General features: G+C 40.4%; 1 protein-coding gene across 26 annotated transcripts in view; it reads right to left on the reverse strand.

Annotated features, from left to right (window-relative positions):
* The window catches only part of KCNMA1 (potassium calcium-activated channel subfamily M alpha 1), a 719,202-nt gene that overhangs the window by 303,366 nt on the left and 402,558 nt on the right, over positions 1-13,278 (reverse strand). For all 26 annotated transcript variants that reach the window (XM_023645924.2, XM_023645920.2, XM_070263813.1 and 23 more), the window contains 2 exons: positions 2,681-2,774; positions 1,708-1,819 (listed from right to left, as the gene is read on the reverse strand). In XM_023645924.2, the coding sequence (XP_023501692.1) occupies positions 1,708-1,819; positions 2,681-2,774 (206 nt within the window). The remainder of the gene's footprint in view (positions 1-1,707; positions 1,820-2,680; positions 2,775-13,278) is intronic.

The raw sequence follows: 13,278 nt of genomic DNA on the forward strand, positions 1-13,278 counted from the left end.
GAAAACCCAATCAAAGCAAGCACGTCTCACCTCAAGGGTGAAAACTTCTACACTGAGCAAGTGAATATAATTCTAATAACCAGTAGAAATTAGAAACCTTAAAGGATACACACACATGCATGCACACACACACATAGAGGTACACACATATATGTGTATAGGTGATCATTGCATACATTATATATAAAGTATGCTCGCTTTCCTAAATACTTGCTACTGGGTATATAATAAATTCACAGTGATAGCAAGAACATCAAAACATATTGCTAGTGGAAGCATATCTTGACACATTTTTGGCAAGTTGTCCAACGATATCCGTATAGACTAAAATACACATATTCTTTGATCCAACAAGTCTTCTTCCAGGAACCTGGAATTATCAATAGAAATAGAATTGTATATATATGTGGATGAGGGTGTTTATGAAACCATGCTTTAGAGTGGAAGAAAAAGGCAAAAGAAAACAACCAGGTGGCCCAACATTAGGGTTATGGCTGAATAAACTGTGGTACAACAATTTATAGAACCTCGCGCTACTGTTACAAAGTGAATTATTACAGAGCTGAAGGGATGTCCATCATTTATTAATTAGCAGGAAAACTAAATTGCAGTGCAATGTGATTGATACGATTGTTTGGTACAAAGACCACCAGCTGTATAACACTATTATACGTGCACATCCATGTTGATTTGTGTTGGAATGAGCATAACAGATACGGAAACTGTTAACACTGAACATCCCAGGGAGAAAGCAGTGATGGGTGTAGGGGGAAGAGATGATTAATATTTTCTTTATATATCTTTGAATGTTTATAGTGACTCAATACATATATATTACTTTGAAAAATATTAGGTTAAGAAAATAAATTTAAAAAAAAAGAAAGACAGAAGGAACCCACAAATAGTCCTCCAAGACCTGTTTCAACCTCCCTTCTTCCCCAGTGGTCTATGTGGCAGCAGGAACATTTTGAGAAAAGTATTCAGCATAGCAAAGAGAACGTTTGAAGCTGTCTCTCTGAGCCTTTGGCTGCCACAGCCATCCTCTGAGCTAGCAGTTACTTTTCCCACCAAAGTGTCCTAGTCCTGATACAGGAAGTGACATGCCAAGTAGATACAGGAAGTGACATGCCAAGTAGATACAGGAAGTGAGATGTGAATACAGCACCAGCAAAAGCTCTTCCTTTAACACAGGAAGGGAGCTCAACCTCCTTCAAGACGAGAGGTGACTGAAGATGCTTTACCTTAGCCTGTCCAACAAAGGAATTCATAACATAAATAAAGCATGCTGGACCCACTCTTCAGAAAACTAAGAAGCAGACAGAAGCTAACTTTGGCATGGAGGCCTTTGGGACACCTGAACCAGCTACTTGGAAAGTTGGTTTTGTCCCTGTGGGCTTCTTTGTCTAGTCCTAATTCCATGTTCCTGAATGAAAATTGACAGAAGCATGAACATAGAGGTCCTGGCTGTGACAGTGATGACCACTAGTCTTCAACAATGACAAAACTGCATTACGTGAAGCACTAACTGTGCAAATCCTTCTGGGCTAGTGCTTGAAAGAGAACTGTCACCATCAACTTTGAAAACTCTAAGAGCTGTTCACAGTAATACAGAAAACTTTCTTTCTGTGGGGACAGCCGAACCCTCTGATCCACCCTAGATTCTATATTTCAGCCATGGCTCAGGACAAAGAAAAGAGATGGACTTACCGAGCCAACTTCTGTTTAAGTACACAGACACAAACACTGGGGGGACCGTGAAGAAATCTACCACAGAGTTCACTTCCAGCCAGAACCACAGCTTATCATTGGCTGCAATAAACTGAGGGTAAGAAAAAAAACAAAGAGAGAAAAATGAGAAGCACGGTGCCAGCATTCAAACTATACTCTTTTGCCAAAGGGTATCTTTAGGTTTTTCATGGGTTCCAGAGGGAGATGTTATACTCTACTCATATCTACACAACTCACATGCTATTTTTGTCCTAGAATTCCAATACACAGCCTTTTTCAGAGTGTGACTATATGCTCTGTTAGCCTTAGAGACAGATCAGGTAGTATATTTTTACGTGGTTTTCAACAGCGCCATAGGGAAGGCTGAGTGATCTCACCTTCATTAGACTCTCTAAAGTAAACATAACTGTAAATAAAGCATACATGTACGCATTCCTTCACACGCATACACACATGGCATGCACGGAAGCATACACACGCACACCTCTATAATCTACATTCTGAACAGCTCCCTTCATAACCAGAGTCTAGTATAAGTCCCCAAATCTGCCAATTTACCCCCTTCATTTCACCCTCACAACTGTTCTCTCAGGATTCAGCCAAGTGAGCACTGATAAACATAATTTTAAGAATAGAAAGCTTTTTTTTCTATTTAAAGAAACAATGCACTCATGTTTGAATAGAGGGAAGAGAAACAGTCAACCAGTAGAGGTATACGGTGATTTCAACCCCTATGTCTCCTCCTGGGAACAAAACTAACATGTACTTCAGAGAATGCTGAGCTAAAGAAGGGGCTCTCTCATAGCCTGAAAATCAGAATGCGGGTCTGCTATCTCCCCTGGAAACACTGGGCTTCATCTGCCCTGCGAGAGCAGACGCTGACGGGGAATTGTCCCTGCGGACAAGACTTGCATGCCCCATTGCAACACCGAGCGGGGTTGCGCAAACTTACCCGCAAGCCAAAGTAGAGAAGGAAGAATACGTTGAAAGCCATGTCGATCTGTAATGTGAAATCTTTGTAGAAATTCTGGCAGGATTCTATTGGGCTATTAGACAGGAAGAAGAAAAAACAAGAGGTAAATGGAAAGCATCATCAAGTCTTCCACAAGGCTGTGCAGTGCTGGTGCTCAGGGTAGAGGACAAAATGAATGTCCATAGAATCAAACATTTGGTCTTTCTACCCCCTGTGATAATCAAGCAAGCATTGCCAAGGGATCTTTCCATTCAACCATTCAGTCTTTTGTTCTTTTATTTGTTTTCGTAATTTTATATATATATATTATTTTTTATTATCATTCAACAGTTGAGCTAAGAATCTAAAGAGGATCATGCAGACACCCTGGAAGAAGGACAAGCAGGAGAGACCAACAAATCCCTTAATTTCATATTAACCCTTAAAGAACTGACTTCTTTCTTTTAAAGGACACAGACCAAAGCTAAAAACAGTCCCTCACACCCTCCAGCACGTTGGAAGTGGAGCCCATTGTCAATCAAACACAGTGGCTATATTTTGGACATTTCTAAAGCCATTAGTTGATTAATGAAAAAGGACCCAGGAGCATCTCAGGAAAGCTGTAGAGGAGAAGATCCTGGCTGGTGTTCTGACTAGACTGTGTGGACATTATGTATAGCTCTCTGATCCGAGGAAAGAAGCATTGCCCAACTGGTGACAGTGAAGACCACAAAACAAAATGCTGAAGCAGTACTCTAAGGGTTAATTGCTTTTCTTTTTTCGGCATGCAGGTTAATTGGCTCTGTGGGTGTCAAGCAGCCAACGCAAACCCCCAGCACACTCTACTTTGTTTAAGAGTAGGCGGGTCAAAAGGGTACTACTATACAAACTGGTACGTGGCTTCTGCGTGCTTTCCCACATCAAACTGATCAGAGGATCAGTGTGTGAAAAGTCCCAAGTTTGGGGCTGGGTGGGGAGCAGGAAAGCCTCATAAGCATCTCAAAGCTGTGAATGAAAATTCATAGTATACTGTTATTGGTAAGCAAATGATAACAGGCCAGGGACATAAAGAAGGTGAGGTGAGAGAAGGGGGCAGGGGGAGAGGGAGAAGCAAAATACTTTCCCCAGTGGGGAAGCAACATGGACCTCTGGGCCAGGAGAGGGCTAGCTTGAGAAATGGAGGATGGAGGATTTCCTAGTATCACCACTTTGGAAATCGCTGTATGCAATACCAGTTAGTATAGTTGTACTTCTATAAGGATAATGCTTGGTTTTTCAACAGGCAGGAATCTGTGCAGTACGGGAATGCAGGGCTCACTTAGAGGCATGGTGGGTGAGTCCGTGGGACTCTCTGATCATATTACATGCACTGAATTGATCCATTCTTCATCTCCATTACAAGTCAAACATGCCCTTTGTAATCTCCCAAATCACAAATACACGGAAAAACCTTCAGACAAGCATTAAGAGGAATCTATGTTTACATTTACAAACTAAGCAGACTGAACAAAAAACACACTGAAAAATAGTTCTTTTACAAAAAAAAGAAGACAACTGCTGGATTTTCACTAAAGTAGGGAAGTGGGCAGAAAGACAGCATGAATTTGCCTAGTCCAATGCTGAAAGGAGACAGGAGCAAAAGAAGCTAAAACATCACAGCCTACCACTGCTCTTTGCCTGCTCTCCTATATAGGTGTTAATTTGAATGAAAAAAGGAAAATACAGATCTAGAGTTAATACAGGACACTTCTGCAACTCCCAAGCCATGAGAGAGTTCTGTTTAACTCAAGAACAAGACCCAAAAGGCCCACAGGTGTCAGAGTTCTTAGCCACTCTATTTGCAGTGAAAAGAAGTACATGAACTAGGTTGTCCAGAAACCCACTATAGATTCCAACGGATGAAGACATAATGCATCTCTGTGCTATGTAAGCCACTGCTATGATGTGCTACTGAAGAATAAATGGGGTGTGTGGGTAAGAAAGTAAGCAAGAGAGTGAGAATGGAGAGCTCTGTTGGTAAACATTGCACTCACGTCTTCACTCTTGCCTGCAGTGACTAAGCTGTGAATTCTAAATTTGTATTCATCAAGATTGATGTGTACACAGTAAGGGGACAGAAGGAAAGTCTTGGTTCCCAAGACTATTATGGAAAACCCAATATCACATCATCAAAGCCAAACAATAACCTTTGATTGCCATAGTTATTGGTGGCATATTTGGGGTTCCTGTGAGTTCCCAAGCTTCTATTAATTCCATGGCCTCCTGGTTAATTTGGTAGTAACACTGAAATACATCTCTTATGGAAAGTATTTGCTAGGCTATGGAAGAGAATGGAATAGTAGGGGGAGAGATGTTAGCTGAATGCCATTGAGGATATTTTGGTTCAACATAAGTGGAAGCAGATGTTCTAGAGTATAAGGAAGCAGGCTGTAGCAGCTTCTTTCCATTGTTTCTTGCCTTCCTTGTCATTTCTGCTGCTCCCTCTTATATTGCCCATACCCAAAGGCAACAATGAGAGGGCTGGATGCTAAAGCACACTGTGCTGAAAAATATTTCTCAACAGTACCCCTGATTTACAGAGACCAATGCCGAAACTATAATAGACCTCTTCTCTAGTCTTTCTTTCAAAAATTTAGAACTGATTTAATCATTGTTTTATATCATGCCTTGAGTCCTAGACTTTGAGCTGAAATAATAAAGGGAGTAAATTACATTGCTGGTGCCAGCAGCTTTTCCTCTGGCTGAAGTTCACCAATAATATGAGCACACTCTGCTGAGATGAAGCAGGGAGAGACGCAGGAAGCTCTGGGACAAGAGAGCCAAGCCCTAGGACCCAGCTATGACCAGAGTGATCAGGGAGTTTGTTTTCTATCCCTTTAGCTCTTTCCTGCTAGCCATAACAGTCCAAGGAGAAATGTCTTGCCTAGTTTTCTCAAGTGTCAACACAATTGTTTATTAGGATCCCCTCCAAGATAAATCCTCCGAGTGCCTTTAGTACAGTAGCTTACCCAATCAGAGACCACGGAGTGAGATTATAAAGCTCCATCATTTCATTATCCAAATGGAAACAACCCATGGAGAAGTTCATTGATCTTATAAAAAGAAAATACATAATTCAACAACAAAAGGGTTGGCTATATCAGCTAGGGTTTATTTCCCTCCTAAAGAGACTTCATCTTAATGATTAATGCTCATTGTAGGATGGAGAATGAAATAGAAATTCCTCTCCCTTTTTGTGTAAAATAGAGAGTTCCTTGTCTAGATACACAGAACTTTCAAAAACTACAAGAGAAATCACTTTTTTTAAACTATAAAGCAAAGTGACTCTGGATTACTCACAAATTTGGATTGCCATTCTGACAAGGTATGCCCACATCAGAATAGACTTTATATGGGCATACGTTGCCAAAAGGAAAAAAAAGAGGAGTTTTAAAAGCTAAAATATGGATGGAAGTTCTGATCCTAGTAGTAGCAAACTGATTTTCCCTAAATTGTTCTTGATTAACTAATGACTTACTAATTAGAGGACAGAGGATACTTGCTAAGCTGATGGACTATTCATTCCTAGGCTCTCACAGTCCACAGATCTAGTGTGATACTAAAACCTTAGACCAGTTTAGTGTTTTGCCCAGGACTCTATGATTGGGGCACCTTCAAAAGAACCTCAGTGGAGAGCTTCCTCTCACGGGATAAATGTTCAGTGTAGGATAGAGGTTGAAAGACGAACTCCTAATTCCTCTTGACCATCATGTAAGCACATCCGGTATTTAGATGTCTCTATAGAGGAAAATAAGACTCATCCAAAGTAGGAAGTATACTTTTTCTTCATCCATTTAACAATATAATGTCCAATGAAAACCCTTGAGCAGGAAGATCCAACAGTCCTTCCCGAAGACTGACTTAAGAACTTGTCTTTCTAAAGCTCGAGACAAGCAATGGCTACTCAGGTTTACTTTCAAAGGGCAGGTAGCTAAGGACAAAAATCCCACTTCTCACGGTTGATCCTCTAGACGTCTGCATCATCTCCAAGAGGGAAGTAATTGCCCTCTCTTCTCAGCCTCTAAACTTTCCTGCTGTTTTCTGGGTCTGTTTTCCTACCTCCTTGAGTCTGGTTGCCCAACCCTGTGAAGACACTTCTCCAGGACATGATTCTCAAACTTCAGCATGCACCTGGAGGGCTTGTTAAAATGTTGCTGGGCCCCAGCTCCCAGAGCTTCTGATTTAGTAGGTCTGGGATGAAGTCCTAAGAATTTGCATTTCTAACAATTTCTCAGATCCTGCTGCTCTTCTGGGGACCACACTTTGAGAACCACTGCTCAGAAGAACTTTCTTGCAATTATACACTAATCACAAGTGTTACTGTTTGAGAAGATCCCCATTCAGACCTGAATAGAGATGATGAAGCGTTTGAGCCCACACCCCAGATAACCAGCTGCATACCACTTAACTAATTGCTGAGATCAAGGTGTTGAACAGATATTTTCAGTTTCAGATGTGAACAAGGGGGAAAAAATTAAGACGATACAGGGAAGTAATTACAACACCAGCATGCAAGCTTCACCAGTGACATCCAATTAACAATGAGAGAGTGCCTGAGGAGCACATTTTTAGTTTAAGATTAAAAGGAAAATGGTAAAATATAGATGGGGAGAGGTTATGGAGACCACCATTTATAGGGGATAAAGAAATGCTAAACAGCTTAGGAACAACAACAACAATAGCAAACATCCAACGTGATTTAATAAATAACCACATGAGAGCCAAGGGGCTAGCTGAGGAACAAAACAGCACTTTGTGAAATAATTTCCAACATGTAAATTATCCTCACTCTTGTGGCTAGTCTCTTTTTAAATTGGATGGAGGCTTCTCAATTCCCACCAGGATTATGGACCACCAGAGTTCAGGCCCACATCACTGAAGATATGGATCAATACAATAAGCTTAGTGATTCCAGACCCTTCTCCTAGTCTCAGCTCTGCAATGTTGCCAGATTAATTTAATTAAAAGATGTCATTCAGCCACCATCATGGCTCTCTCCTGCCTCGTACATCAACTCTACGCCTGGCTGTGAAGAACCTCTAACACCTAGCCTCACTCCACCTCCCATTTTATTTTCTACTGTGCTTTTTGCTACCATGAGCTGGTGTCTTCATGATTTCATGAATGTGACCCACACATTCCTATATTCCTAATTCTAAATCTATGCTTTTGCTCTTCAAATGCTCTTCCCTCTTTGTGTTCAAACCTTAGGTAGCCTTCAAGGCCAACGTAAAGGCATGGCTTGGCAAATTACTTGTGCTCTCACTGACCTCCCCCATCTCTGAAATCCTATGGTATGAGGAGCAAGGAATTCTAAACTGCCTCATAATGTTGGTTCGTATTGAATTCAATATAATAATACCTGGCAATTGTACAGCGTTTACACATACTATTGCGTTTGGTCCTCACAGCTTGGCAAAACAAAGTAAATATTTTGTCATCATCTCCATTTCACAGACAGAGAAGCAGAGGCTCAGAAACCTAACCAAGATCATGTAGCTAAGTGGTGGAGGTGGGACAGAGACCCAATATCCCTTCTCTCATACCAACTCACTTCTCCTGTTGAATTGCAACAGGAAGAGGCACAAGACATGGTATCTGCTATCCACAGAGCCTGGCATGGAGCTCATGCAAAAACAATGGGGGTTGATGGATTTATCGAGGAAGTCAAACTGCCCTAGAAAAAATTCATGCATTTGTCAAAAGGCCTGGGAAAATTCAGAGGAAGTTGACCTGTACAAACTGTATCTAACTCTTCTCTGTAAAGACTGTCTTGTGGGACATTATTAATTCCCAGAAGTCCTTCTTAGGACCCTGAATGGTAGTGGCATCATAGAGCCTGACCCCCTCTGCTGAGGGAAAGTTTCTCTGCTTATAGAGGAATAACTCCTAGTTATCCATCTGCTTAAAGATGGATGATCCTCAAGGTTCCTCAGTTTTCTCTCACCCTCTCTTATTTTAGAAGAACAAGAATGAACATAGTGATGGATTATAATATTTAGATACTTTGAATACTTTTAACTATAGACTAGACAATTAATAAGCTTCATATCCCATTCCATTCAATCGAAATAAAGAAAAATGATGACATCATATAGTCATGGATACTATGGAAGGTAGCTGGAACCAGGAGTGAGTAAATCTAAGTGATTTGAGATTTTCCTAGTAATGTCTGGATATACTGGATAAGCAAAATGTCTCAGTTTTCCTGCCTACAAAATAGGAACAAAAGCACCTAGCTAATCTGATTATGAGGCAAAGAAATTATAAAATTAGAAAAAATTATAAAATATATAAAATTATATAAAATTATAAAAAATGTACTTCAAATTAGAAATCAATAGTATTATTTACATAATTTTAGGTCTCAGAAAAATATCTTGCAAGCTAATAACTATAGTGGATTTAGTGTGAATGTCATGATATCAATTAATCATTGAGAAAGCAATAATCTTTATGTAGCAGACTGCCCTCTAAACTGGCCAGCACCCACGGACTGCTCAGATCCTGAAAGGATCAAAGTTGAAGGCTTTCTATCTTTTTGCTTTTCTTAGTGCCCCAATTTTAATCACCTTCTCAGAGCTACGTATTTAAGAGCTTATCTTTCCAACATTGGTGCTTTTAGTGTTTACACGGGGTGGGGCATGTATTCAATGAGTTGTGTAGTTTTTAATAGTTTTAACAAATAGAAGCAAGGCTTTTCTGTTGACTATCATCGTGACTTTATCCCAGAACAACTTGGAGTAGTTATCTTCTAAGATGTTGTTATCGTTGATGGGTAAGTTTGTGTTTCAATCATTAATCAATACTAATGACAACAACATCAAAATGGTCCCTTTGTTTTATCTCAAAACACTTTTCTTAGACCGTGCAATGATTCTAATGTGAAGAGAAAACACTTTTTGTTACTTGCGATATTGATCTATCACAATCCCAAGCCACTGGTTAAATGGCTTTGTTGAGAAATCTTCAGTTATGAGTTTGTATCAATAGATCTATTAATCTTTCTGACAGCAGCAGGCTTCTAATTTGTTCCTCTCCTCAACTGATGAGATGTGATCCAATAGCCACAATCACATGCCTCACAAGTGTCATGTAGAAATGAATTGGAACAAAAGGAGAGGTGGTATGTAAACCCTCACTACTCTTCAGAATTCTATGTGCTCTGTCTTCCTGAGCTTTGAGTGATATGGAGAATTCTGGAACAATGATAGCGGTAGACCTCAGAGCAGTTGTATGGCTCAGGGTGTCTACCTGAATAGTCCTAATAATTATGTATTCTTCTAGCAGACAAAGAAAATGACAGAAATCGCTGATGGAGAGAACAAAATATGTCAGTGTCTTACACATTGGATTTCTCAATGAAACATAGATAATTTGTTTTCATGAAACTCAGATGGTGAAATCTCTGTCACTTTCTCATGGAGCTCTTCTAAATTTTCTTACAAGATTTCAGTAAACTATCTGAGCTTAGGTTCTCCTTCTCATCCTCATTCCACATCTTTGCAGCCACAAATGCACCCAAATAAATAAATCAAAAGCAAAATGTGAGCATTACAAGTTGACCTAAAGAGGAGTAGCCGTTAGGTAGTTTTGAAGTTCTATGGAAGAGTTAAAATCCCACCTCCATCGCTTGCTAGCTAAATGACAGTAGGCAAATAATTTGACCTCTCTAAGCCTTGGTTTTCTCATCTGTAAACTGGAGATAAGGATACAAACCTCGAGGGCTGTTGTGAGGATGAAATCAAATGAGTAAAGACTAAGCACTGAACAAGTGATAGTTATTCTAGAAACTAGGGTAATAACTACAGTGGTCATAAGAACTATTTAGAGAAGAACGCCAAAAAAGGCAATCATCCAAATGAACAAAAACTGATAGAATCAATTACTTCACACCTTATTTTTCCATTTGTATCCGCTTTATGGCCTCCTTCTCAGGGGTTGCAATATAATTCAAATGCTCGATAAGGTGTGCAATGAGCTAACATCTGATGTGATTCTATCATTTAGAGCATCAACTTTGGGTAATATTAAAGAAGAAACACCAGTAAAATCCTGTTTCCATGAAGGCAGCCACACAGTCTCATAAATACTAAATAATTAACCAAGCTTTCCTGACAGAGAAAGGCATGAGTCACCTTAACAGGTGGCCACAGGAGATTGTGCACTCTCCTTTTCCCAAGTCGTTAGCCATGGAGGCAGTTTCATTTGCCTGGTTGGCTTAGCGTGGATCTGGAGGAGAGGCAGGGGGAGGAACCACTCACATGTCTTCTGAATGTCTCTTCCAGTTCTAGGTCTGTAAGATTATGTATTTCTTCCCTGTTGGACTCTCAGAATGATATCCAAGACAACCTACCCACTAAGGCTTGTTTTCTCCAGCTTGTCTACAGACTACAATTATTTCAATCACAGTTGTTACCAGAGTAGAATTAGTGTTCATATTTGCCAGCAACTTTTATCTAATAAATCACAATTAAGCTACTACATAAAACAGAGACTTGACGAATGAATGCTGCTTTAGTTTTCACTGAACTGTCTGAGAAGTCATAACTGACTGATTCTCACTCTCTCGTTTCCCTACCTCCACTGACTCTAGCTGTTTCTTCATTAATAAATTCTTGTTTATCTATTAGAAGGACATGATGCAGTAGATGATTCAAATAGTAATTAATGTATACACACTCACATACAAATACTACAAAACAGACTGAGAATTCTTCAAGGGAAGGGTCAGTGAGCCATGTATAGTTGTGGGGTGGTACAAGTGGGTGGGCACACACTCATATACACACACATTCATATATCCAAAGCCTTCCAGCACAAATGCATGTTCTCTACCCAGCCCCAAACCACTCTGGGACCATACACAAAACATGACAGTCTGGGTGAGATAAATAGAAATGGAGAGAAGAAGCGGGAAGAGAAGAAGTCCCAGGTCTGAATGGAAAGCAGGGAATCCAGACACAATGCCTGAAACCATACTCCTCTCATGCCTACTAAAACTTATACCTGAGGAAGCAAGAATAGAGCATTCATCCTACCACTAGGTTCAGCCTCCAATGCCTTTTTTCTGGATATTAAATGTTGCCACACATGTATGAAGAGGCCCATAAACAATCATCTCTAGCCAGTAATAACTGATAGCCATCTCCCAGACATTGGGGGGCAATTGCCTGGTGTCACCGTCTCTTAAGGAGAGAGTAACCATGAGGAAGCAGCCTGAGGGCACAGTTTCAAGGCATTTTGGCCTCAAGTCTTCCCAAATAAGAAGCTCTCATAATCGCATAGAGAATGGTAAGGGAACCTAAGAAAAAGCAAGAGCCCTCTATTTACAAAGGCTGGCCAGTCAGGGCAAGATTGAGTAGGTAGGTTGGGATTCCCACAGCACAACAGGCTTTCAGATCATTGTGGCACCTCTTTGGGTGGCTACTGAGTGCAGATCTCAAAATTCTTCTGTTTGAGCCTTCTTCTCCAGATGTTTGTCTTGGATTCTTCTGGGCATTCCCTGGTCAGCTCACTAGTCTCCCACCTAGCTTATGCCCTATGCTCCCATCCCTGGCCTCCTCCTTGGCTTTGATGTAATCCTGACTCACCTGGATAGCCTCACATTGGCAATGCCTCCTTGCTATAGATCTACTTGCAAGGACTTAGAGTGGGGAAGCCGAAATTGTTCATGCTATAGCCAGGCCCACCCAGACTAGTGGTCTAATCAGATGGAGATACTGAGGATGCGTGAGACAGATCCCTTTCCTAGTCTCTTCAAGGAACTCCAATATTCTGCCAGTAGCCTAAGACCTACTACAGTTTCACCTTTGCCACCTCCCAGCCACTTCTAGACCCAAGCAGAATGGCAAAAAATCCCTTGAGTGGTCTCAATCAAAGAGCTACAATGACAAAGAGTGCCAACACTGAAGACCTGCCTGGCACTGATTTTAGGAGGCCCAAGAGCATTTGGGGAAAAATAATTATGTAAAGAAATTGTTGTTTCATTTATCTGTTGCTTCACTTTGAAGAATAGAAAATGCTGTCACATGTGATATTCACCACTACGACACTAGTGTTTCTTAAAAGTTACACATAAATTTATATGTGGTGCTAAAAGATAATTATGCTATTTCTGACATCCTGAGGTTGTTTTTCAGCTGAGAATTTTTTTCAAGAAGATACAGAGAAAGACCCAGTACAAGTCTTTCTGACATCTGGCATAGAAAACAGTTATACCTTTATTACACAAGGCAATAAAATAGCTGTGTCTTAGCTCTGTCTTTGGCTGACAGCTGAGGCATGGAAGTTTTGTAAGTATTCCTATTTAGGAGATTTGTGGAGAGCCCAGCAGCCTCACAGCCAAAAAGGAGAGTCTGAGATGTTGCTGATTAGAAGTCATGAGTCTGCTCAGTACAAAGCAGTAGTCACTCCTTAGGAATGCCATAAAGCAACCTGGGTAGTGGAGACCAACAGAAAATCAGATGTGACAAGTTATCTTTAGAAACAAATTGTCATCATTAACAGAGAAATTATAATATCTCATTAAATTCTATGATTATACAATATACATACCT

Source organism: Equus caballus, chromosome 1 (genome assembly GCF_041296265.1).
Source record: "Equus caballus isolate H_3958 breed thoroughbred chromosome 1, TB-T2T, whole genome shotgun sequence".
Classification (NCBI taxonomy): Eukaryota; Metazoa; Chordata; class Mammalia; order Perissodactyla; family Equidae; genus Equus; species Equus caballus.